This window comes from Falco rusticolus, chromosome 4 (genome assembly GCF_015220075.1).
Source record: "Falco rusticolus isolate bFalRus1 chromosome 4, bFalRus1.pri, whole genome shotgun sequence".
Classification (NCBI taxonomy): domain Eukaryota; kingdom Metazoa; phylum Chordata; class Aves; order Falconiformes; family Falconidae; genus Falco; species Falco rusticolus.
In genome coordinates this window covers 48,876,662-48,896,981 of record NC_051190.1, presented here as the reverse complement: position 1 = coordinate 48,896,981, position 20,320 = coordinate 48,876,662, and the positions used below count along the sequence as shown (strand labels likewise).

At 63.9% G+C, this 20,320-nt stretch overlaps 3 protein-coding genes across 4 annotated transcripts; all 3 read right to left on the bottom strand.

The window, feature by feature from the left end:
- Positions 1-1,195: 1,195 nt before the first annotated feature.
- FSD1 (fibronectin type III and SPRY domain containing 1) lies at positions 1,196-6,260 on the bottom strand. 2 transcript variants are annotated; one of them, XM_037386864.1, is made up of 13 exons: positions 6,219-6,260; positions 5,609-5,704; positions 5,369-5,500; positions 5,191-5,292; positions 4,413-4,435; positions 4,089-4,210; positions 3,367-3,576; positions 3,093-3,191; positions 2,798-2,957; positions 2,614-2,693; positions 2,154-2,405; positions 1,652-1,740; positions 1,196-1,545 (listed from the first exon to the last, which is right to left on the bottom strand). In XM_037386864.1, exons 1-13 carry the CDS (start codon positions 6,228-6,230, stop codon positions 1,435-1,437), a joined length of 1,488 nt encoding a protein of 495 aa, XP_037242761.1. In that variant the 5' UTR covers positions 6,231-6,260; the 3' UTR covers positions 1,196-1,434. The 2 variants fall into 2 exon arrangements, with proteins under 2 accessions (XP_037242761.1, XP_037242762.1); XM_037386865.1 differs by having other exon boundaries at positions 5,369-5,479.
- Positions 6,261-7,544: 1,284 nt separating this feature from the next.
- SHD (Src homology 2 domain containing transforming protein D) lies at positions 7,545-10,897 on the bottom strand. Its single transcript, XM_037386866.1, has 6 exons — positions 10,544-10,897; positions 9,810-9,900; positions 9,482-9,694; positions 8,754-8,892; positions 8,235-8,354; positions 7,545-7,999 (listed from the first exon to the last, which is right to left on the bottom strand). The coding sequence occupies exons 1-6, from the start codon at positions 10,772-10,774 to the stop codon at positions 7,813-7,815; spliced, it is 981 nt and encodes a 326-aa protein (XP_037242763.1). The 5' UTR covers positions 10,775-10,897; the 3' UTR covers positions 7,545-7,812.
- A 1,013-nt stretch (positions 10,898-11,910) lies between these two features.
- YJU2 (YJU2 splicing factor homolog) lies at positions 11,911-18,073 on the bottom strand. Its single transcript, XM_037386648.1, has 8 exons — positions 17,999-18,073; positions 17,423-17,523; positions 16,959-17,103; positions 16,463-16,597; positions 15,932-16,113; positions 15,270-15,390; positions 14,095-14,260; positions 11,911-12,969 (listed from the first exon to the last, which is right to left on the bottom strand). The coding sequence occupies exons 1-8, from the start codon at positions 18,020-18,022 to the stop codon at positions 12,884-12,886; spliced, it is 960 nt and encodes a 319-aa protein (XP_037242545.1). The 5' UTR covers positions 18,023-18,073; the 3' UTR covers positions 11,911-12,883.
- Between the last annotated feature and the right edge of the window lie 2,247 nt (positions 18,074-20,320).

The following is a 20,320-nucleotide window of genomic DNA, read 5'->3' as shown; positions in this document are numbered from 1 at the left end:
GGGGGGCTCCGGGGGCTCAGCAGGGTCGGGGGTCTGGCAGGACGGCGGTGGCAGTGGTAGCGGTGGCTGGGGGGCACCTGCCAGATGGGATTGGGGGTGGGCATCACTGCCGGGGTGTCACAGCCTGGCACGGAGGTCTGGGGGGGCTGGGAGTGTCAGGGGCAGGCAGGGGGTCCGTGACACCCCCCGCCCCACTCTGCGAGTTCGTAGAGACAGATGGTGAGAACAGGGAGAAGACCCGGGGCGGGGGGAGGTGTGTGTGAGCCCCCTTGGCTGCCCCCCGTGCCCCCGCTCAGCTGCCCCCATGTGCTGAAGCTGTTCCTGAGCCCCCATCACCCTGTACTGCAGCCCCCGGGGGGGCTCGGAGGACCCCCCCCCCATTTGGGGCCATCTCAGAGGAGCGGACCTACATGAATGAGCAGGGCGAGGCCAGCTGGGCTGGGGGAAACTGAGGCAGGGAGTGTGTCCCCATGTAGACCTCTGACCTTCTCTGTAGGTGAGCGAGACCCCCAGAGCTCCGTGCCCCGGCCTGCCTCCCCCAGCCCCGCTGCCACCCCACGATCACGGTGAGGGGGTCCCAGGTGCCTGGGTCCCAGCGCTGGGGATGGGGGAAATGGGGGGGGGCAGGATCCAGATGCCTGGGTGCTGTCACTGGCTGGCAGGGAAGAGGGCAGTGAGCACGGTGGTTCCTCTGGGGTCAGCGGCTGGGGGGGGTGGGAGGGGGCCCAGCTGCCGGGGTCCCCTGCCAGGCAGTGCCCCCCCCAGGCCCAGGCATGGCGGAGGAGCTTGCCAAGAAGCTGCAGCTGCGCCGAGCTCTCATTGCAGACTGACGGGTGTCAGCACAGGGGGGCTGCTGGCCCCCCTGCTTCGTACCAGGGACCAGCTAGGGCAGCAGTAGCCCCCCCCCAGGGCAAAGCCATTCCCAGCCCCCCCCCCCCCCCCCCGCCCAGGCACCCCCGGGGGAGGGGGGATGCAGACAGCACAGCCCAGCCAGGGGCAGCAGTGGACCCCCAACCCATATACTGGGAGGGGGGGCATCACCCCAGGTGCCATCCTGAACAAAGGCACTGCCATGCTCAGCACCGTCCCAGCTCCTTGTGCCATGGGGGTGGCACCGGGACCCACCCCCAAATCCCCCCTCCCCCCCCGGGGTTGGTGCCCCCCGCTGCCCCGTGCCCCAGCCACGGCCGCGTCACACCTACATCCCAGTTTATTCTTCAGGCCAGAAGCAGCTCTCGATGGCGAGGGGTGACGTGCCCAGCCCGGTGCCAGCAACGTGGGGGGTGGCACAGAGTGGGGGGGTCAGCTGGCGGGGCCGGGGGTGCTGGTGCACCCCAGCTCCAGGGGCTGGCACAGCCCTGCCAGTGCAGTGGATGGGGGGTGGGGGGTACATTCAGTGCTCTCGCCTGGGGGGTGCCTGCGGGGGGCACGGCTCTAGGGCAGGCTGGCGTTGGAGCTGCTGGCCGTGCTGTTGCGTTTCTGGAGGCATTTCACCGCGCTGGGCACCTGCAAGCCCGAGGAGACGTGGAAGCTGCCGCACCAGACCTGCGGGCACAGAAGTGGGGCTTGGCTGGGGGGGCACAGGGCTTGGGGGGGCTGAACCCCACCAGCGGCAGCCCCACAGCGCTGCCCAGCCCTGCTGGCCCCTTACCATGAAGGCAGGCAGCACTGGCTGTGTGAACTTGGCCTTGAAGGTGTGGAGCAGCTGCTTGGTCCTGGCGTTGTAGAAAGACAGGAACCCTGTGGGCACAGGGGTGGGGCGTGGGGGGTGGGCACCGAACTTGAAGACCCTCAGCACAGTGTCCATGGTGGTAGCAATGCCCATGGTGGACACGCTGGTGCCCATGGTGGTGGCACTGGACATGCTGATGTCCATGGTGGTGGTGGCAATGCCCATGGTGGACATACTAATGCCCATGGTAGTAGCGATGGACACCACTGGAGCCCATGGTGGACACGCTGGTGCCCATGATGGTGGCAATGTCCATGATGGACATACTGATGCCCGTGGTGGTGCTGGACATGCCAGTGTCCAGGGTGGTGGTGGCAATGCCCATGGTGGAGGACCAGCTGGTGCTGGCGGTGCCCATGTTGGTGGCAGTCCCTGTGCCCACCCCCAAGGCTGCCTGATTGTCACCCCATCCTGCACCCACCTTCATGGAAGTTGCAGTAGACACCGATGCAGTCGGGCACGGGCACGTCCAGCACCTTGGCCTTGTTGGCGTGCTTGGCGCTGAAGCTGACCTGCAGCCAGTTGTTGAGGTGGAGGCACCAGGAGGCCGAGGTCTTGCCCAGCTGGTCAAATTTGCCCAGGCTGCGATATGCCACCCCCACGCCGAAAGCTTTGCTGTCCCGGTCGTACCGCACCTCCCAGTAGTGGTCGTCACCATCGATCAGCGTGTCACCTGCAGGCACGGGGCACGGCTCTGCCTTGTGCACCCATGGGTGCCCCATCCTGACCCCAGCCCCGCAGGTCCCTCTGGGTGCCCCATGCCCACCTACATCACCCCTGTGCCCCCAGGGCCACCCTCTCCTCTGCTCCATGCCCCCACCTGCACCCCCGGGTGCCTGCAGGGTCTCCACCAGCACCCAGTGGGTGCCCCCAGCTCTCACCCAGAACCGTGTAGGACTCGGCGGTGAAGCGATCTCTGCCCCCACGCCCTGAGGGCATCCTCTTGGGTGACTGCACCACCCTAGGACAGACGGACGCCAGCGAGGAGGGGTGGGTGGGCATTACCTGGGGGGGGGGGGGGGGGGGGGGGGGCAATGCTGGGGTGACAAGGGGGGATGACATTACCTGGCAGGCGAGTTGGCGGGCGAAGCCGTCCTGCCCTTGCCGTCTTTCTCACGTGCCTTGACATCCTGCACCTTGCCCCCCGTGGCGTCCCACTCTACGCTGAGCTCCTCCACCCGCAGGTTCTGGTGGCACGTGCTGGCGTCCAGCCGAAACATGAAAGCTGGGGACAGCCACCATCAGCGCGTCACCCCCCTCGCCTGGCACCAAGGGGCCATGGACCCTGGCACGCTTGGGAAGGGGTAACATGGGGTGGCATGGGGGGTGACGGATGCTCTGCCACCCTGCCGGTACCCACCTCTTGTCTCTAAAGTGACCGGCTCGGAGAATTCGCCTGCCACAGCCTTGTTACATGCCCGTACCCGAAAATTCATGTACTTCATGTCAAACTTCAGCCCTGTGGGCACAGAAGGGTCACAAAGCTGGGCATGGGGGGAGTATCGGCGACCTCCATGTCCCCTACAAAGCCTGGCACTGCCACCCAGCCCCCTGGGACAGCCCCAGCCCCCTGCCACCCATGGTGCCTGCTCAGCCTGGCACACCTGGGGCTGGTTTTGCCCCTGTGCCCTCACCGGAGAGGGTGTACTCGGTGCCCTTGATGCCCTCAACCACCATCCAGGGCTGGTCCTCCTTGGCGCGGGGCGGCCCCTCAAAGTTGGTCCTGCGGTACTCCAGCACGTAGTGGTCTATCTTGCTGTCCTCGTCGGGCATCCTCCAGGCCAGTGTCACACAGTTATCGGCCACCAGTGACTCCGCCAGATCGATCTCGGGGGTGCTGGGCACTGCCCGCAGGAACAGCTGTGCCAGTGTCCCCCCACCCACTGCAGCCCTCCTGCCAGCCACGGTGTCCCCAGCACCCCGAGGCACCCCCAGGGCGCCCTTAGATCCCAGGGGCTCAGCGCTTCGGGGACCCCAGGCATGGAACCCACAAGGGCCCACAGGCACAGCACCCTAGAGACCCCACATGTGGGATCCCAGAGACCCCAAGCCTGGCACGGGCTGCACCCCTGGGCACAGCATCCAAACCCCCTCATCCCTCCATCCATCCCTGGCACCTTCTCGACCCTCTGGATGGGGTACCACAGGGTGCCCCAGGCCTGGCACCCCCCACTGCTCCTCACCTCATCCTGCAGCACCCAGGAGAGCCCTTAAACCCTGCACCCCTGTCCCTGTGCCAGATCCTTGCCAGGCTGGCACAGCCCTCTGTGCCCCCAGCACTGCCTTTCCCTTGCAGCAGGAGAAACCCACCCACTGTGGCCTGTCCCTCCATGTCCCCATCACCCGCGGGCAGTACCTGGCAGGAAGGCAAGGGCCTGGAGCAGGCGGCGTTCCTGGGCAAAATCCACCATCAAGTGGCTCATGTTGTCGCTCACCTTGGCCTTGAGTGAGAGGCGGAAGGCAGGTGCCATTGTCACACTGTGCGAGGGACACGGGGCCATGGGTCAGTGAGGCTGGGAGGCAGACACCCACCCAGCCCTGACTGCCCAGCCCCTGCCCTGCGTGGGGAGATGGGAAGGGTGGGAAGAGCCACCCCAGCACCCACAGGGCCACCCGCCGCGGGGCCCTGGCCGGGAGGAGGTTGGGGGTTAGTGGGGCTGGGGGCACGGGGGTGCCGTACCTATCCTTGATCTGTTTGGCAGCCTTGTGAGCGCAGAGGAAAAGAGGAGGAAAAAAAAGAGTGAGACAGCAGTGCCAGGAGCCAGCGCGGTGCAGCATGCCCGGACCTCCGCTCCACTGCCAGCATGGCAGAGCATGCCCGTGTCCCTGCTGAGGTGCCCAGCAGAACAGGATCCCTGCATCCCTGCTGCGGTACCCCCTGGCACAGCATCCCCACAGCAGTATCCCCTGGCACAGCATCCCCACAGCGGTACCCCTATGGCACAGCATCCCTGTGTCACTGCTGCAGTACCCCCTGGCACAGCATCCCCACAGCGGTACCCCCATGGCACAGCATCCCCACAGCGGTACCCCCATGGCACAGCATCCCCGCAGCGGTACCCTCATGGCACAGCATCCCTGCATCCCCACGATGGTACCCTGTGGCACAGCATCCCTGCATCCCCACTGAGGTACCCCATGGCCACAGCACCCCCATGGCACAGCATCCCGATGCCCCCAGTGTCCCTTTGTCTCAGGAGAAAGGGGGCACCGGGCAGCTCTGGGCAGGCCGGGGATAACCTGGGGGGTCTGCGTGCCCCCCCGCCACCCCAGCAGCAGGCACAGCCAGCCCAGCGTTGCCCCAGTGCTCAGCACAGAAAGAAAGGAGGGTGCCCACCCAGGGTGAGCGCAGCCCCGGGGTGGCATGAACCAGCCAGCAAGGGGGAAGGGGAGTCAGGACACCCCCAGCATGGGGGGCAGCTGGACGAGGACATCCCCCCACGCCGGTGGGGACGCACCTGGAGGAAGTCATGGTGGTTAGCTGTCTCCAGGGCCTGGTTGGCCGCCTCCAGCAGCTCCTCTGAGCTCTCCAGGGCCTTGGCACACTCCGCAAGCTGGGCCTGGTGTGGAGGGGAGAGAAGCAGCGGTGGGCGAGGGTGCCGGTGGCGGCGGGGGGCATGCAGGGTGGGCGCCCACCTGCAGCTCGTAGGTGCGGCTGGCGCGGTCCTGCTTGATCTTCATCAGCATCTCGTCCTTCAGCTCGTCCAGCAGCGTGTACAGTGACTGGAACTCGCTCTCCAGGTCCTCCTGCACCCGCGACGAGTTGGCCTGGTCACAACGCCTGGGGCGTCAGCGGGGGCCACCCCCCCCGGCTGTGGGACCCCCGTGTGTGCCGGGGATGGGGTCCCCAGGGGGAGGGCGGGGGCTCCCTGGTACCTCCACATTCTGCATCATCTGCTTGAGGGAGTAGATGAAGTTCTGGATCTCCTCATTCTTCACGGCCAAGGTGGTGATGATCTTCCGCAGAGACTCCTGCCCGGCCCCCCCAACCCACCGTCAGTGCCCTCCGGCCCCCCCCGCCCCTCCGAGCCCCCCCCCGGCTCCCCCCCCCGCCAGGCCCAGGCGTGCCAGGCGCCGGGAGCCAGCGGGCATGGCGGGAGCGGGATGACTTGGCAAGTGTGTGTGTGTGAGAGCGACAAGGGCAGGGGGGGGGACAGCGGGGGGGGCAGCCCTGCACCCCTCCCTCCCGCACCGCCCTCAACCCCCGCATCCCTCCTGCCTCCAGACCTTCATCCGCTCCAGCCCCTCTTCCTTCCTTCCTCCCTCCCTCCCTCCCTCTCTCCCTCTCTCTCTCTCCCTCCCTCCTTCATCCCCTCTTCCTCCCTCCCTCCCTCTCCATCCCTCCCTTCATCTTTCCTCCATTCCCCTTCTTCTTCTTCTTCTTCTTCCTCCTCCTCTCCTCCTCCTTCCCCCCCTCGCCCCCTCCGCGGCTCCCCCCTCGCCCCCCGCTCCGTTCCCCGCCGCGCCCGGCCCGGCCCGGCCCCACCTGGTCGCCCATACCGGGCCGGCCCCGCCGCCGCTCGGCCCCGCCGCCACCAACAAAGGGGGAGCGGCGCCGCCGCCCCGCCCCCCGGCCCCGCCCACTGGGGGCGTGGCCCCGCCCCGCGGCATGCTGGGAGATGTAGTCCGGGGACGGACACACACCGCCCCGCGCCGCCCCCGGCAAGGGGCGGGTGAGACCCTCGGTGCGGGCCTCCGTCCCGGTAGGGCCCCCCCGCGCCGCCCCGGGGGGGGTGTCCCCAGCGCCCCCCCGGCTCTCCCTGTGAGGCTGTGCTGGGCCCTAAGCCCACTCAGAGGCCAGGAGGTGCCCCCTCCCCAAATGCCCCTTCCCCATTTACCCCTGCACCTCTCTGCCCCCCGCCCATCCTAACCCCCTCCCAAACACCCCCAAGCCCCTCTCCCTCCAAATACCCCCCGCCCACCTACCCTTGTACCCTGCCCCGTGCCCAAATACCCCCGTGTCCCCCCCACTCCACACACCCCCATGCCCGCGCCCCCTGCCCGCTCATCTGGGCTCACCCCAGGCACCCCCCAGGGCTGGGGGCACCCAATAGCCCCCCCTCAGCCCCCCGGCCGTGCCAGCCACTGCGTCATGTCTTGGGGGGAACAAGGCTGGCCATGCTCAGCCCTGTTCCCCTCGGCACCCACTGCCCCCCCCAGACATGGGCATCTGCCTGAAGATGTTGACCCCCACCGCCCCGCAAAGCTGCCACCGCCTGCCACAGTGATGGACACCAGCACATACCAGGGGGGCTGCAGGGGGCACAGGGCCTCCCACCCCCCCTCCCACCCTCCCCCAGCCCTGAGACAATCCCAGCGTGCAGCCGATGCCCAGCTGGGGGGGGCACCCTCCCCAGCTCTGCCTTTCTGCAGGAAAAGCCCCCAAAAAGGGGTTTTGCAGCACCCTGCCACCCTGCTTGTCATCTGCACAGCACCCACCCTGCAGCACCCAGTGCCCCCCCGCTGCCCCCCACCTGCCCACCGAGCATGAGCAGCTCATACCGGTGTGCTGGGGGGTTAGCATGTGGCTGGGACGCGGCAGGCTGCTGGGGCCCCCCCATTTCAAGGGAGCCACTCGGTGGTCCCACGGCCTCGTCCCATGCCAGCATGCAAAGCCTGTACTGACTGCACATGTAGCACCTGCTCCCCCCCGCCATGGTTCCGCTGGGGGGGCTGGTGCCATCAGCCCCCCCATCATGCAGCTGAGCTGGTGTGCGGTCGATGGTGGGTGACCCCAGGTAGTGCCACCTCCAGGCTTTGTCCCCTGGTGGGGGATAGGGGCTCATCTGGACCCCCCCGCCTCACCTGGACCTCTGGGTTCCTGGGGAGATGGTGGGAGTGGGCACAAGGGCAGGACCCAAGTGTTGGGACCAGGATGGGACCGGTGGCAGGGCCACCACATCGTCCTGCCTGAGGGTGTCATGCCTTCCCCCGGAGGCACCATAGAGTTGAGCCTCAAGAGGGACCAGAGCGTCACCATGCCCACATGCCGCAGAGCACGCAGCAGGCAGGGGCTGCACATCGGCTTTTAATGGGGGGGCTTTGCTGCAGGACTGGGGAGAGGGCACAGCTGGGGAGGGTCACAGGGGCTGCACAGCCACGGGGTAGAGCAGGGAGAGGTGGCGGGCGCCGCGGACGGGCAGTGCCCGCGCTGTGTAGTGCCGCACGGCCTCGGGCACCGAGGGGAAGGCGGCTCCGGCGCGGCCGAGCACAAAGTGCTGCTCCCGTGTTCGCGTGAGCTTCACGTGCACGAAGCCATGGCTGCTCCTGCAGGTGGGGAGGGGAAACTGAGGCCCGCAGCGCAGGGCATGGCCACCCCTTGCCCACGCAGGTGCATGTCAACGTGCGTCACTGGGGAACACGTGAACACACGCCAGCATGTGGATGCAAGCACCATGCTGACAGCCCAGCCCCTCTACCCAGGATGCCCCCCATGCCTAGGTTGTCCCCAGGGCTGTCCCTGTGCCCCCCACCCTCCACTCCACCCCAGCCCTGCGCTCACCTGAGCGAGAGCGAGTAGTCATCGGGGCTGGTCTCGCAGTCCCGCACGAGGAAGCTGCCCTCGCGGCACAGTGCCAGCAGCGTCTCGGCGCCTGCCCGCCCAATGGGGCCGTGGTACCAGCTGTGTGGTGGCATGTGGCACCCTGTGTGCATCACCCCAGCACACAGCACCGGGGCCCTCCCAGGACCCATCTGCACCATGGGGCACCCTCCACCCCATGGGGACACACCTATATCATGGGGTACCCATCTGTGCCACGGGCCACCCAACCACGTCAAAGGGACCAACCACCCCATGGGGACACATCCATGCCATGGGGCACCCAACCACGTCAAAGGGACCAACCACCCCATGGGGCACCCTCCACCCTATGGGGACCCATCCATGTCATTGGGCACCTTCCACCCCATGGGGACCCATCTGTGGTGGACCCTTCACCCCTGAGGGCTGCCTCCACACCATGATGCGGGACTGGGATGCTGATGCCACCCCATGGAAGAGGGACCCGCCCAGACTCACGCCTGCTTCTCCAGGGGCAGCGAGGTGTCCACGTGCCTGGGGCTGGGGGGGCAGCCTGGCCTGGCACCTGGGGGGGGGCGGGGGGGCTGCGGCAGCTGCCGGGACAGGCTGGGGGAGCGCTCAGGGCTTTCAAACTGCACTGCGGGGACAAACGGGGGTGTCACCCCACTGTGGGGTCCCAGCACCCCTGCCTGCTGCTGGGGGGCACCTCTCAGTGCCAGACCACAAAGGAATGTCCCAGATGTCCCCACCGTGGCTCTGCCTTGCCATGGTCTCCCATTGCCCCCAAGGGGTGGGACCCATGGGTGCTGGTGGGTGCTAGGGCCAGGAGTGGTCTGGGATGATATCCATGGGTGCCACAGGATGCTGGGGTCCCAGGGGTGCTATCCCCAGGTGACAGGGGATGCCAGGGGTCCCTGGGTGGCACCCATGGGAGCTGAGGGATGTGGGGCTGGGGAACCCCAGGGTGGTACCCAGGGGTGCTGGGAGATGCTAGGGGGCAGGAGTGATACCCATGGGAGCTGGGGGACCCTGGGGCAGCACCCATGGAGCTGGGTGACGTGGGGCTGGGGGACCCCAGGGTAGCACCCATGGAGCTGGGGGACACGGGGCTGGGGAACCCCAGGGTGGCACCCATGACTGCTGGGGGATGCTGGGGGTAAGGAGTGGTACCCAGAGGAGCTGGGGGGGACCCTGGGGTGACACTCAGTCCCCCGGGATGCTGTCACCTGCGAATGCCCGCGAGATGTGATCCTTCTTCCACTCCCAGGGCTGGTCATACTCATCGGCCGGGCGCTCGTCGTCGCGGGGCAGGCGGCTCTCCCGGGCGGTGGGCACCCCCGGACCCTCCCCTGCCGTCTCCCACTCCTCGTAGGGGGTGTCGTAGAGCTGGGGTCCCCGCCGCGGCTTCGCCCGCCGGCCCTCGCCCTGCTGGGGGCACCCTGGGAACAGGCAAGGCTGGGAGAGGCAGCGAGGCCGGGATGGGTGGGAGGCCCCCTGGCCGTGGGACCCCCACCCGCGGGGCTGGGTGCTGGGGGGTGCCCGGGTGTCACCCACCTGTGGCCTCACCGGGCTCCTCGCAGCCACCCTCGGGCGCCGGGTCCTGCTCTCCCTCAAAGGGCTCCGAGTACTCGCTCTCACCGGGGCCCTGCGGGGGGGCGCCCTGGGTGGGACCCCGGGTGGGACGCGACCCCCACTGCCCCCCCCCCCCAGGTCCCCAGCCCCTGGGTCCCCTCCCCGGGACCCTGGAGGCTCCCCCAGCCCCTGATGTGGGTGTCCCCGGTCCTTTCCCCGCTCCCTCCCACCGGGTCCCTTTGTCCCCGGACCCCTTCCCCCTCTCCCAGTGACTCCACCGCCCCCAGCCCCCTTCCAGTGTCGTCCCCCCCGCAACGTGTCCCCAGGTCCTTCCCCGGGGTGCCCTGCTGCCCCCCGAGCCCTTGGCTCTTCCCGGTTCCCGACCACGGTCCCCCGCGGTTCCCCCGGTCCTTCTCCCCAGCCCCTCTGGGTCCTCAAGCCCCCTTCCCCACCTCCCCCCCCATCCCCCTTGTGCCCCCCCGCTCCTTGCCCCCCAGTCCCCCCGCTCGTTCCCAGTTGCCCCACGCGCACTCCTCCGCCCTCACCCAGGTCCTGCTCCCCGGTACCCCCCGGTTCCTCGCCCCAGCCCCCCCTCCCCGCTGCACCCACCCGGTCCCTTCACCCCCCAACGCTGGTGCCCGCGCGTTCCCCCGGGTCTTGCCTCGCTGCCCCCCACCCCCCCGCGCCCCGGTGTCCCCCGTGTCCCCCGCTCGTACCTGCTCCAGCCGGCGGGGGCCGCTCCCCGGCCCCGCGCCCCCCACCCGCACCAGCCGGTGCCGGGGGGAGGCAGCGGGGCCGCGCAGGGCAGCGCCGGGGGGGCCGCCGGGGGGGGCCCCGCTCCCGGTGCCGGTGGGGCGGCGCTCGCCGCCGCTGTAGTCGGGCTGGGGTGGGCGGGGGGGAGAGCGCCGGGCCCCCCGGCCCAGGTACTCCCGGAGCCACTTGGCCATGGCGGGGCCGGCACCGGGAGCGCGGGCGCGCCGGGACCCCCCCGCCGCCGCCGGGAGCCGCTTTGTGTCGCCGCCGCGCGCGGCGCGGACCGGAGCCCCCGGCCCCCCCGCACCCGCCTCGCCGGGGGTGGGGGGACGGGACCCGCACGAGAAGGGGGACGGGCACCGGGGACTCTGCGGGGGACAATGAGGGGGACACGCCGGGAGCCCTGCTGCCCTCCTCTGCGGTGATGGGGGCACCGGGACGCCCGAGTGACAGCGGGACGGGCCCCCCCCGTGTGTGCGACAGTGGGAGAAGGGGAGTCACCGGGAGCCCCGGGCACCGACGGGGGGCACAGGCCACCCCCCCGGGCTTCCGGGGGGTCAGGGCACAGGGAAAGAGCTGGGGGGCACCAAGCCTGGGGGCTTCGGATGGCTGGAGGTAGGATGGAGCCCCCAACCACAGGGTCAGCCCCCCCCCCAGGGAGCTTGTCATGGGGGTTCCTGCCTCCCCCTCTGCCCCGGGGACCACACGGGGGGGTCAGGAGGGCCGGTACCCCCCAACCATGCACCGAGCAGGCTCCTTGTATTGTCTTCCCAGAACAAAGGGCCCCCCCTGGGATCCCGGCCTGGGGTCGGGGTGCAGGGAGCTGCGGGGGGGGCACATGTATGGGAGGAGGACATGGCTGGGGGGGGCCTGCATGGCCAGGGCCCCCCAGCTTTGCTCATGACAGACCCCATCTAACACCAACCCCAGGGCTCAGCCCAATATCCAGCATTAATATTTTAAGAGGCTAATTACAACACTCGTGCAGGGAATGCTAATTGGGACGGGGTGGGCGGGGGGGGGGGGGGGCTGGGTTTTCTCCCCGGCTCTCAGAAACGCTCCACAAGGCCCTGGCCCTGCAGCCCATGCCAGAGCGCTTTTTGTGAGCGGGTTAATTAGCAAGAAGCTGCTCGTTAATTAGATGTGGGTGCCTTAAGGAGGGAGTTAATGGACATGGGTGCGGAGACTGAGCCCTGGTTGGGGCAGGAGGGTGCGCGAGGGTGGATAAACCCGTATGATGGGGTGGGGGTCCTTGGGGCTGCCCCTGCCAGAGGCGTGCGGGCAGGACCCACCGCCCGTGTACAAATTACTGCTCTGGAAGACGAAGAAGTGGCTCTGACACATCTGATTTATTACCGGGTTGTGGCTGCCAGTGAGCAGAGTAAACCCAATTGCTCTCTGACCGGCGTGGGGGTGTTGTCACCAAGCTGCTGGGGACAGCTGGGGCACGGGAGGACTTGGGCAGGGGAAGGGGGCTGGTGGCAGCCCAGCCAGGACAGCCCTGGCCCCACAGTGCATGGCCAGACGAGTCCCCTGGGTCTGTGCTGTGGGAAATGTCACTTCTACCAGCAAACACTGGGGGACTCGGGCTCACCCCACAAAGGTGGGATCTGAGCCCTTGGTGGGGGGTCTGGAGCTGCCCTGGGCTAGAGCAGTGGTGGTGGCGAGTCCTCCCACAGCAGAAGGGTGCTCAGCTCCTGCCTTACCGCTGCTCGGACAAGGGGCTGGAGCGAAGGAAGGCCCTGAGGTCCCTTTACCACCATGGGGGAGGTCAGTGTGTCACAAACCAGGGCCTGATCAGCACGGAGGTGAGGGCAGTGGGCGCCACCAGAATGGAGAAATGACGCAGTCCTGGCTGGCCCCAGCAGTTCTGAACACGTTGTGGGTGCAGAGCTGGGACACATCCTGCTCCCAGGGCTGGCCAAGAGCTACGTCTGGGCATGACCAGCCTGGGACAGCGTCAGCACTCTCCACTGGCTGCGCGGCAGCAGCCAGACCCTCCTGGGAGGAAGGGGTCTTCTCCACCAGCCCATCAGGGCTCTGTCCACCAGCAGTGTCAGCCAGTGAGGGTGGCTGGGGCCTTGTCCCTGTTGGAGGATGGACGCACATGCCGGGCCAAGGCAGGTGAAGGCGCTGGGACTCCAGATGGTCTGGAAACCCCGCTGGGCCTGCCGGCTGCGATGCCAGCTCTGCATGGGGCTCGGGAGCAGCTGCTGTCAGCTAGGAGCAGGGCACAGCCTGCAGTCCCTGCTCCTGCAGTCCCTGCTCCTGCAATCCCTGCTCCACGCTGGCTTGGGGGCTCGTCAGTCGCTCGGGCTGTCCTCGCTGTCCGAATACGTCCCCAACAAGCCGAGGGAGGACGTGGTGCCCGTTGCTGTGGGAAACGAGCCTGGAAGCCGAGCAAGAGAACAGACACCATCAGGTAGGGCCCTCCCCATGGCCCCCCAACCCCGCCGGCTCGGCACAACCAGCCACGCGGAAACACAAGCCTGCATCGCTGCTCTGGCTGCTTGCGGCTGGAAACGAGGTGCCGGGAGCCAGAGTCCGAGCTGTGCCTCGTTCCCCCAGCCTGAATCTCCATGAGGACAGCAAGGTTAAATCGGGTGGACAAGGAGACCCCGCACCCCCTCGGCTGGAGCCTCCTGCTTCCGCCTTGTGGCAATGATGGGAAGCAGCAAGGCTGGCCCAAGGTCTGCAAAACCCTGTTCTCCCTCCGCAACCCCCGGGGAGATCTCAGCTGCTGGAAAGGAAGGGGAGCTGGCTCTCAGCTCTGACCACACCAGCTGTGAGTGCGAGGCAGCGTCACAGGCAGAGCACCTCGAGTCCTCGAAAAACGGGCAGCTCCTCCAGCATAATCTGGCTAAACAGACCCTGCCAGCAGCCACGAGCAGGTGGCTGGGGGAAGAATATAAAAAAATGGGGTAACTACAAGAGCTGTCCTTCCCCAGGGATCCCTTGAGGGCAGAGGGACTTACTATGCCAAAGGCTTAGGGGCCAGTCAGCCCAGAACTAATCAATTCATCACCTCCCTTCCCAAATCCACGGATGCTTTGACTTCCTGGGGCTGTGAATGCTGAGGTGCTGGAAAGCCTTTCTGCTTGTTTTCACCACTTCTTTAAAGCTGACAAACTCCAACAGTTTGGCAGGTTTTATAATCAAGCCCCAACCAAAGCCATTTTCTTGCTTTCATGTTCATATCTCACTGTTGTGACGGTTCTCAGCATTATAACTGCACACCGAGTCGCTGTTTTGAAGCTCCTGACCCTGACAGTCTGTCTCCATGGCCTTGGCTTACCGCCAATGGCCAGGAAGGAACCCCTCCTCCACCTGGACATCTCCTGGAAACAGGGACAACCCTCTGTTCTTATACCATCACGGCCCCATCTGCCTCACAACAAGGACTTGAGCTAAGAGCATTCAGGCTCTGAAGACAGTGCTAAAAGCCACTTGGGTGCTGCCAGGTCCCTCCCTGACCGCCCAGCTCAGGCCACCCCATTCCCACGTGGGCAGTTACCGGTGGTGGCCGTGGTGCCTCGGTTCTCTGTCCCATTAGCCAGGGCAGGACCTGGCTTCTGCTTCCTCACTGTCACCAGCCCGGCCAGCTGGGGCTTGGTGTTCAATTTGCCCACACTCCGCTCCCAGCTCTCAGTCTTCAGCTTCTTACTCTGGGGCTGAGGGTCCTGCAGAGCAGAGCAGGGGCATTAGGGTGCTCTGGCCTCAGAGGGGAGGCAGAGGGATGGGGGAGAAGGACCAGTGGTGAAAACAGCAGCACAAAGAGCAAAAGGCATGAGGATAGCTGCTCAGAGCAGCAGCGAGTATTCTCCCCACCCCCCCACCCCCACCCCACCCCGCACGGCAGCGACTGGCACAAGCTAAACAAACAACAGGGATATAGATCTAAATGGCTGCAGAACAGCCCTTGGAGACAAATGTCCCGATGCCTGTGACAGTTAAATCCAGCCTTGTGGAGCTGTGGGATGGCCCTGGGATGCTGAGGAGCCAGATGCATGCCACAGGGCTGCACAACCTCTGCCAGCCAGGACTGCGTGCCTGCAGGTGGTCTGGCCACAGAATCAAACTCCCCCAGGCACAAGGATTAGTGCCGGGCCAGGGAACATTGCTCAGATTAACCCCAGCTCGGTTTAGAGACACAGCAGCTTTGATTCATCCAGCCGGACAGAGGTCCCTGCAGACACGGATCGACATTGGAGAGCAGCAGTGCAGGGGCCTGTCTGTGGGGATAATCCCTCCCTCGCAAGCCAGGCACTGAAAGCTCTTTTGTTCTGCATGTCTCCAACACGGACAAAACAGAACCAAAGGAAAGGCTGTCCCAGGCAGTTGTTTCACTGCTGTAATTTTCAGGGCACTGAAAACGTGCCTGAAGCACGACCAAGGCAAAGGCGAGCCCATCCTTTTTGAGCTGAAAGGGAAGCCACATCCTGAGCAAGGACAGGGGCAGCTCCCACCCAGCCTTTGTCAGCAAACGTTGTCTAAAATCACCAACTGATCCCTGTCTCCTTTCAGCCCAGTGCACAGGGACACAGGCTTTCCAAGCTGCTCATGCGTGACAGGCATTAGGGCTTCATCGGAGCACAGAGCAGGGACAAAGCAGGCACCATGCAGCCCAGGACAGCTGATTTGGTCTGGGAAAAAGGTGCTGTGGGTGGAAGAGCCTCTGCCCCCACTCACCTCCTGCAAGATATCTGTAGGTTTCATTTTGGCCACAGGCTTCGCTCGCGATTTTGTGGGCTCTTCGTCAGAGTCGGAGTCTACCAGTAGCCGCCGGTTCTGGGCCTGCTCCAGCATAGCTCTGCAAGGAGAGAGGCCACACACAGAGGGTTAGAGCTGGCTCCGTTCCACTGCTGTGCCAAGTGGTGCCGGCTGTGCACCGTGCCCATGCTGTCTGCTGTAAGGGGAGCTGGAATTCAGCAGCAGTGCAATGGGATCCACCTTCTCAGGTGTTTTTTAAGAAGTCATGTTCAAGCAGTGCCCAAAAGTTGATAGCACTGAGACTTGCTGCCTCAGCAAGGTGCAGAAACCCTCTCTCTACATGAGGACATTTCTCAGGGTCAGTCAGGCCCCTGCAGCAGCCCAGATCTCCCCACCAGATGAGCCAGTGACAGCAAACCAGTACCTCCCTAAACATGTGGCCACAACAAACTGCCCCAGATCTCCCCACAGCCTGCTCAGGACTACATCCCACCCACGCAACTCCTGTGAACTCAGGCCCCTCAGGCTGGGCCCTCTCTTGGGTGCTCTCAGGGTGCTAAGGAAAGGGTGAGACACAGCCCTGCCTAGCCAGGGCCAGCATGGCTGATTTCATATGCCTGTGAACACTCCAGCCCACTCACTTCATCTCTTGCTCATCCTCCTCTTGCTCCTTGCGCTTCTGCTCCTCCTCGAACTCCTTGTACTGCTTCAGCATGGCCTCAAAGTCCACATTTGCCTGGCGCTGGTTGAGTTCTTTCAGCTCCTGCAGGTTCTCTAGAACCTCCATCTCCAGCTTGGAGTCCTTGGTTCGATTCTCCAGGACCTGGGTGACCAGAGGTAAGTCAAGGCAGGCACAGATAGCAGAGCCTGCCAGCAATCTCCAGCACAACCTCTCCCCCCATCACAGGGCTGGAAGCAGTAAGAGGATCATCATCCCCCTCACTCTGGGGTCTTAGGACAGGAAAAACTGGGGCAAGATGCAGTCTGTCACAAGTTCCAACAAAGCAGGAAACTCCTGAGAGCAAAGTGCTGCCTCCTGCCTGTCCAGTGCACAGCAGTACTTTGGGAGCCTGTAGAACTAAACCAACAGCTACGAAGTCACCTGCTTTGCTGGGGAAAAGCAGTCAGGGCAGGAGAGAGGTTTGCCTTCTGCAGAGGTCACATTCTCATACCTTCATGGGATTGTTGAGCTCCTCCTCTTCCCTCTCCTTCTGCATTCTTTTCTCCTCTTCCTCCAAGAGCTTCTCAGCTTGGAAGTTGCGAGTGGCACCATGCTCCATGGTGTAGTCTGTGTTCTCAGGGTCTGTCTAAGGAAGAAATGAGACAGCAAAGTCATTGTACTGGGGCAATTCTGCTCCAGCCATCCTGCGGCCACTTACAGAGCCACAAGCAAATGTTTCCCAATTTCATTTACATCATAGGGCAGACAATCACTCATGGCCTTCTGTTCTGCTCCAGCTGATGTGCTGCTGCAGCCCACCCACGGATGGGCGAGACACTTCAGAACTACAAACTGCCATGATAAGGGAAGGTACACCAAAAATCACATGCTTAGACTCAAGTCTTTTCTGGGACACCCTTTCCCCAGGGGGGCAGCACCCAGTAATGTCCACAGGCTGTACAACATCCCCAAAAAGCAAGAGTGCAGAAAATACAGAACGTATTCACCTTGAAAGTGATCTCTGCCAGGCAACGCGTGCACTTGATGTAGAAGCGGAAGATGGGAAGCCCCAGGTACACCTCATTCTGAACAGTCTCCTTACGGGCATTAAACTTCTTCCCTTTGTAGATGTATTCGCCACATGTCTTGCACCTACAAAAGAAAAAAGACAAGTCTGTAACGCATCAAAAGAAAAGAACAAACAGACCAATAAAAGTCCAAGTGAATTTTGGGCTGTGTGAGCCCAGGTTCTGAGCAATGGTTCTTTCCTTCTTTGGAGATTCAGTACCTACTCTTCAAACAAACCCAAAATCACCCGCAGCATCACCTCCCCCTCCCTCACCCTTTTTCTTCTGGTCTGTGTGACCTCTAATGGCTGCCGGCAGCAGCTCCCCTGCAGCATATGGAGGCAAAACAATTCATAAGTGAAGTCTTCTACAGCTGCTTCCTTCTGACTGGTACAGACTCTTACCGCATGTTGAAAGGGGCCATGAGCCGCACCACATACTGTCGGTCCTTTGGGAGTTTGAGCTTTGGGATCTTAGCAGGATCGAAGTCCGGCGGGTAGTATTTCTACAGAGACAGAGCAGAGACGTGTGCGTGCTGGGCACAGAGCCACCCAGAAGAGCGTGAACTGTGGCAGGCAGGCTCCCAGCTGCTGTACCAGCCTAAGGCACCAGCTCCACACAGCAGGAGCTAGCGTGGCAGGGTGCGGTGGATGGGGTGTTTGGCACTTGAGACCACGCCACAGCCAGGCACTGTGGGCGTCTGTCTGTCCTCAGCCCCAGGCCCCCCAACCCTTACATGATTTTAGGGCCTGCTCCAAGCACTGCCAGGAGCCCCAGGCTGGGGATCCCCACCTCAACCGCCTCCCTCTCAGCCTGAGAGTCCCCTCAGGACCCCCCCCCTCGGCCTCAGGGACCCCCAACCGAGCAGGGACTCCCCGTCACCCCGCGCCTCAGGACCAAGCCCAGCGATCAGGGAACCCTCCCAGGGGCCAGTCCGGCCTGGGGACCCCCCCAGCCAGCGAAATACCCCCCTAACTCACGTTCAACACTTTCCGCTCCGACATGGCTGCAGCCTCCCCCAACCACCGGTGCAACCCAGCAGCTGCCCCCCTCACCGCTCGCCACTTCCGGGAGATAGCCCCACCTCCCTCCGCCGCTCATTGGTGCAACGAGCCACAAGCGGGCCGTTCCTCGTCTGCTACTGGCTGCGTCCGCTGCCTGTCAACGGGCCCCGCTCCCGCTGCTGCGCCATGGACAAGAGCCCGCCGGAGCGCCGCGGCCCGCTCTGGGGTTCCGCCGGTGCTGCCCGGCCCGGCCGCTGCGAGGGTCTGGGGAGCGACCACGGCCCTGGCTGGAGCCGGGAGACCTGGGGCAACGCGGGAGCTGCGAGCTGTGGGCAGCCGGAGCGCGGCTGCTGGGCAGGCCCCACACCCAGGGTTCACCATGTGGGGCACGGGCTAAAAAAAGTCGGGTTTATGTTCAAAATACTCCCCCAGCTGCAGTATTTGGCCTCTGTGAGGCACTTTGTGATCAGTCTCTGCGGTGGGAAGAAATTAAATTAATTGTCCCTAATGCAGGTAGATGAGTAATTTGGTGCTGCGGAAGGTTCAGTGGGAGCTTGCCGGTGTGTGCGGCAGTGCTGCCTGGCGAGGGAAACTCCTGTGCTGCCCTTCAGTTTGCCTGCTCGTGTGCACTTTGCTGTTTCTTGCTTAAAACCGAGGATTCAAAGTCCTTCACTTACTGTTTATTGTTTGGAGTTTGATGGTTTCTCACTTAGAAGTTATAGTTTATTACTGTATTTTCTAAAAAATGAGCCATGAGCTATGAAAATTTCCTGAAGGCCTTTGTTCGGGAAGAAGTACAGACAGGTGAAATTGGGGTTTTTCCTTTCAAATACCACTGCTGAATCCTATCCCTGAAGGAAAAAGCAGGGGGAAGTCTGACAGCTCCTTAGTTTCTTGCTGCATCACCGGCAGGAGGAGGAGCTGACCCTCAGTCCATCCCTGCCATGCTGGTGGATGTCAGTAAGGGCTTCTCAGGTGACAGGCTCCTCAGGTGACAATGGGTGTAGGTGGCACTGAGCCGGGTGACAGACTCACTCCTGGATGCTGTGTGTATGCATTAATTAATAAACAGTTGGTTTATTCATTCAACTTGTGTCCTGCTACCTTTGCACTCAGTAAGAAGTGCCTCAATGGGGTGGCCTGGGGAGGGGGTTACCCACTATTGGGGCTCCTGGGGCACCCTAAGGCCCCTTGGTCTGCCGGGACAGCCTGGTGGCTGCTGGGGGGGGAGGTCCTAACCACAGCCAGGGCCCCCCTGCGCCTCCTGGATGTGGGGATGATGGCAGAGCAGGTCTGGGTGGGAAGAACAGCCTCTCCCAGGTGACCCCCTCAGTGTCATGGCTGGCCAGGAGACGCAGGTGGCCGGTCAGCCATTTTGCCCCAGAGGGCACACCTGGAGCAGCAGTGCTGGAGCGCAGGGCTGCCAGGATGCCACGAGCTCTGCCTGTCCCAGTAGGAGTAATTTCTGCTGTGGACCTCCTGTGCCCTTTCACATCCCCACCTAAGGGTCCTGTTGTCTCTACCAGCTGCCTTTTACCCCCTGGCCCTCTTAGGGCTTCCCCAGGCCCATCGCAATGCCTGCCAAAACCCTCCTTGTGCCCCACTGCACTCCAACGCTCCTTGGGGCCCCTCTGCTTCCCTCAGAACCTTCCTCAGTCCTTCTTTACATCCCATAAGTCATTTTCCTCTCTACAGCTCCTAGGATGTCTCCAAGTCCCTCTATACTCACAGCATCCCCAAACCTCCTCATGCTCCCACCATGCCCTTCGAGGCCCTACACAACTTGCTCTCGGGCTCTCCTCACGCTGCAGAGCATGGTGTGCTGTCTGTTGTGCCTGGGACCCCCACTTTGGTGTCTGAGCCCCTCGAAGACCTCTGTGCTGCACCTGTCTGGAGGTGCAACGTTGAGTTTGGCATTGTGGAACAGAAAACTGCCAGTTCTGAAGATGGAACGGGGCTCTCTGGGCATGATCCTCAGATCTCAGTGCAAGGTGATGCTCAGCAAGAACTGGAGATTGCTGCTGAAACTTATGGGGAAAAAAACCCAAGGAAGCAGTGAGGGCAACAGCTTGAATAAAGGAGTGTGTGTGTCAAGTGGTCCATAGAGTAAGAGCTCTAATCCTGACAAAGGTCTCTCAGCAGCAGCTTACTGTGTAATCCAGGTAACTGTTATGTATACTAGTAATATCCCCCAAGGTAGCTGGGGGTCTACCCTGGTGGTGGGGCCTCACCGCAGCTGCAGCATGCACATAAGCATCATTCTATACTTAAACCTCCAGGCCTTGCTGGGGCTCCATG

What these genes read in the sequence shown, in the direction of transcription:
- SHD (XM_037386866.1), bottom strand. Translation starts at nt 10,774, where the DNA reads ATGGCCAAGTGGCTCCGGGAGTACCTGGGCCGGGGGGCCCGGCGCTCT. An exon ending in CATCTCGCGGGCATTCGCAG is followed by an intron (nt 8,893 to 9,481) that starts GTGACAGCATCC and finishes TTGTCCCCGCAG; the next exon opens with TGCAGTTTGAAAGCCCTGAG. An exon ending in CTGCCCCTGGAGAAGCAGGC is followed by an intron (nt 8,355 to 8,753) that starts GTGAGTCTGGGC and finishes GCCACCACACAG; the next exon opens with CTGGTACCACGGCCCCATTG.
- YJU2 (XM_037386648.1), bottom strand. Translation starts at nt 18,022, where the DNA reads ATGTCGGAGCGGAAAGTGTTGAAC. An exon ending in CTACAGATATCTTGCAGGAG is followed by an intron (nt 14,261 to 15,269) that starts GTGAGTGGGGGC and finishes TCTGCTCTGCAG; the next exon opens with GACCCTCAGCCCCAGAGTAA. An exon ending in AGGCACCACGGCCACCACCG is followed by an intron (nt 12,970 to 14,094) that starts GTAACTGCCCAC and finishes CTCGGCTTCCAG; the next exon opens with GCTCGTTTCCCACAGCAACG.
- FSD1 (XM_037386864.1), bottom strand. An exon ending in GCCAAACAGATCAAGGATAG is followed by an intron (nt 4,211 to 4,412) that starts GTACGGCACCCC and finishes TCCCTCGCACAG; the next exon opens with TGTGACAATGGCACCTGCCT. An exon ending in GGCCCTTGCCTTCCTGCCAG is followed by an intron (nt 3,577 to 4,088) that starts GTACTGCCCGCG and finishes TCCTGCGGGCAG; the next exon opens with TGCCCAGCACCCCCGAGATC.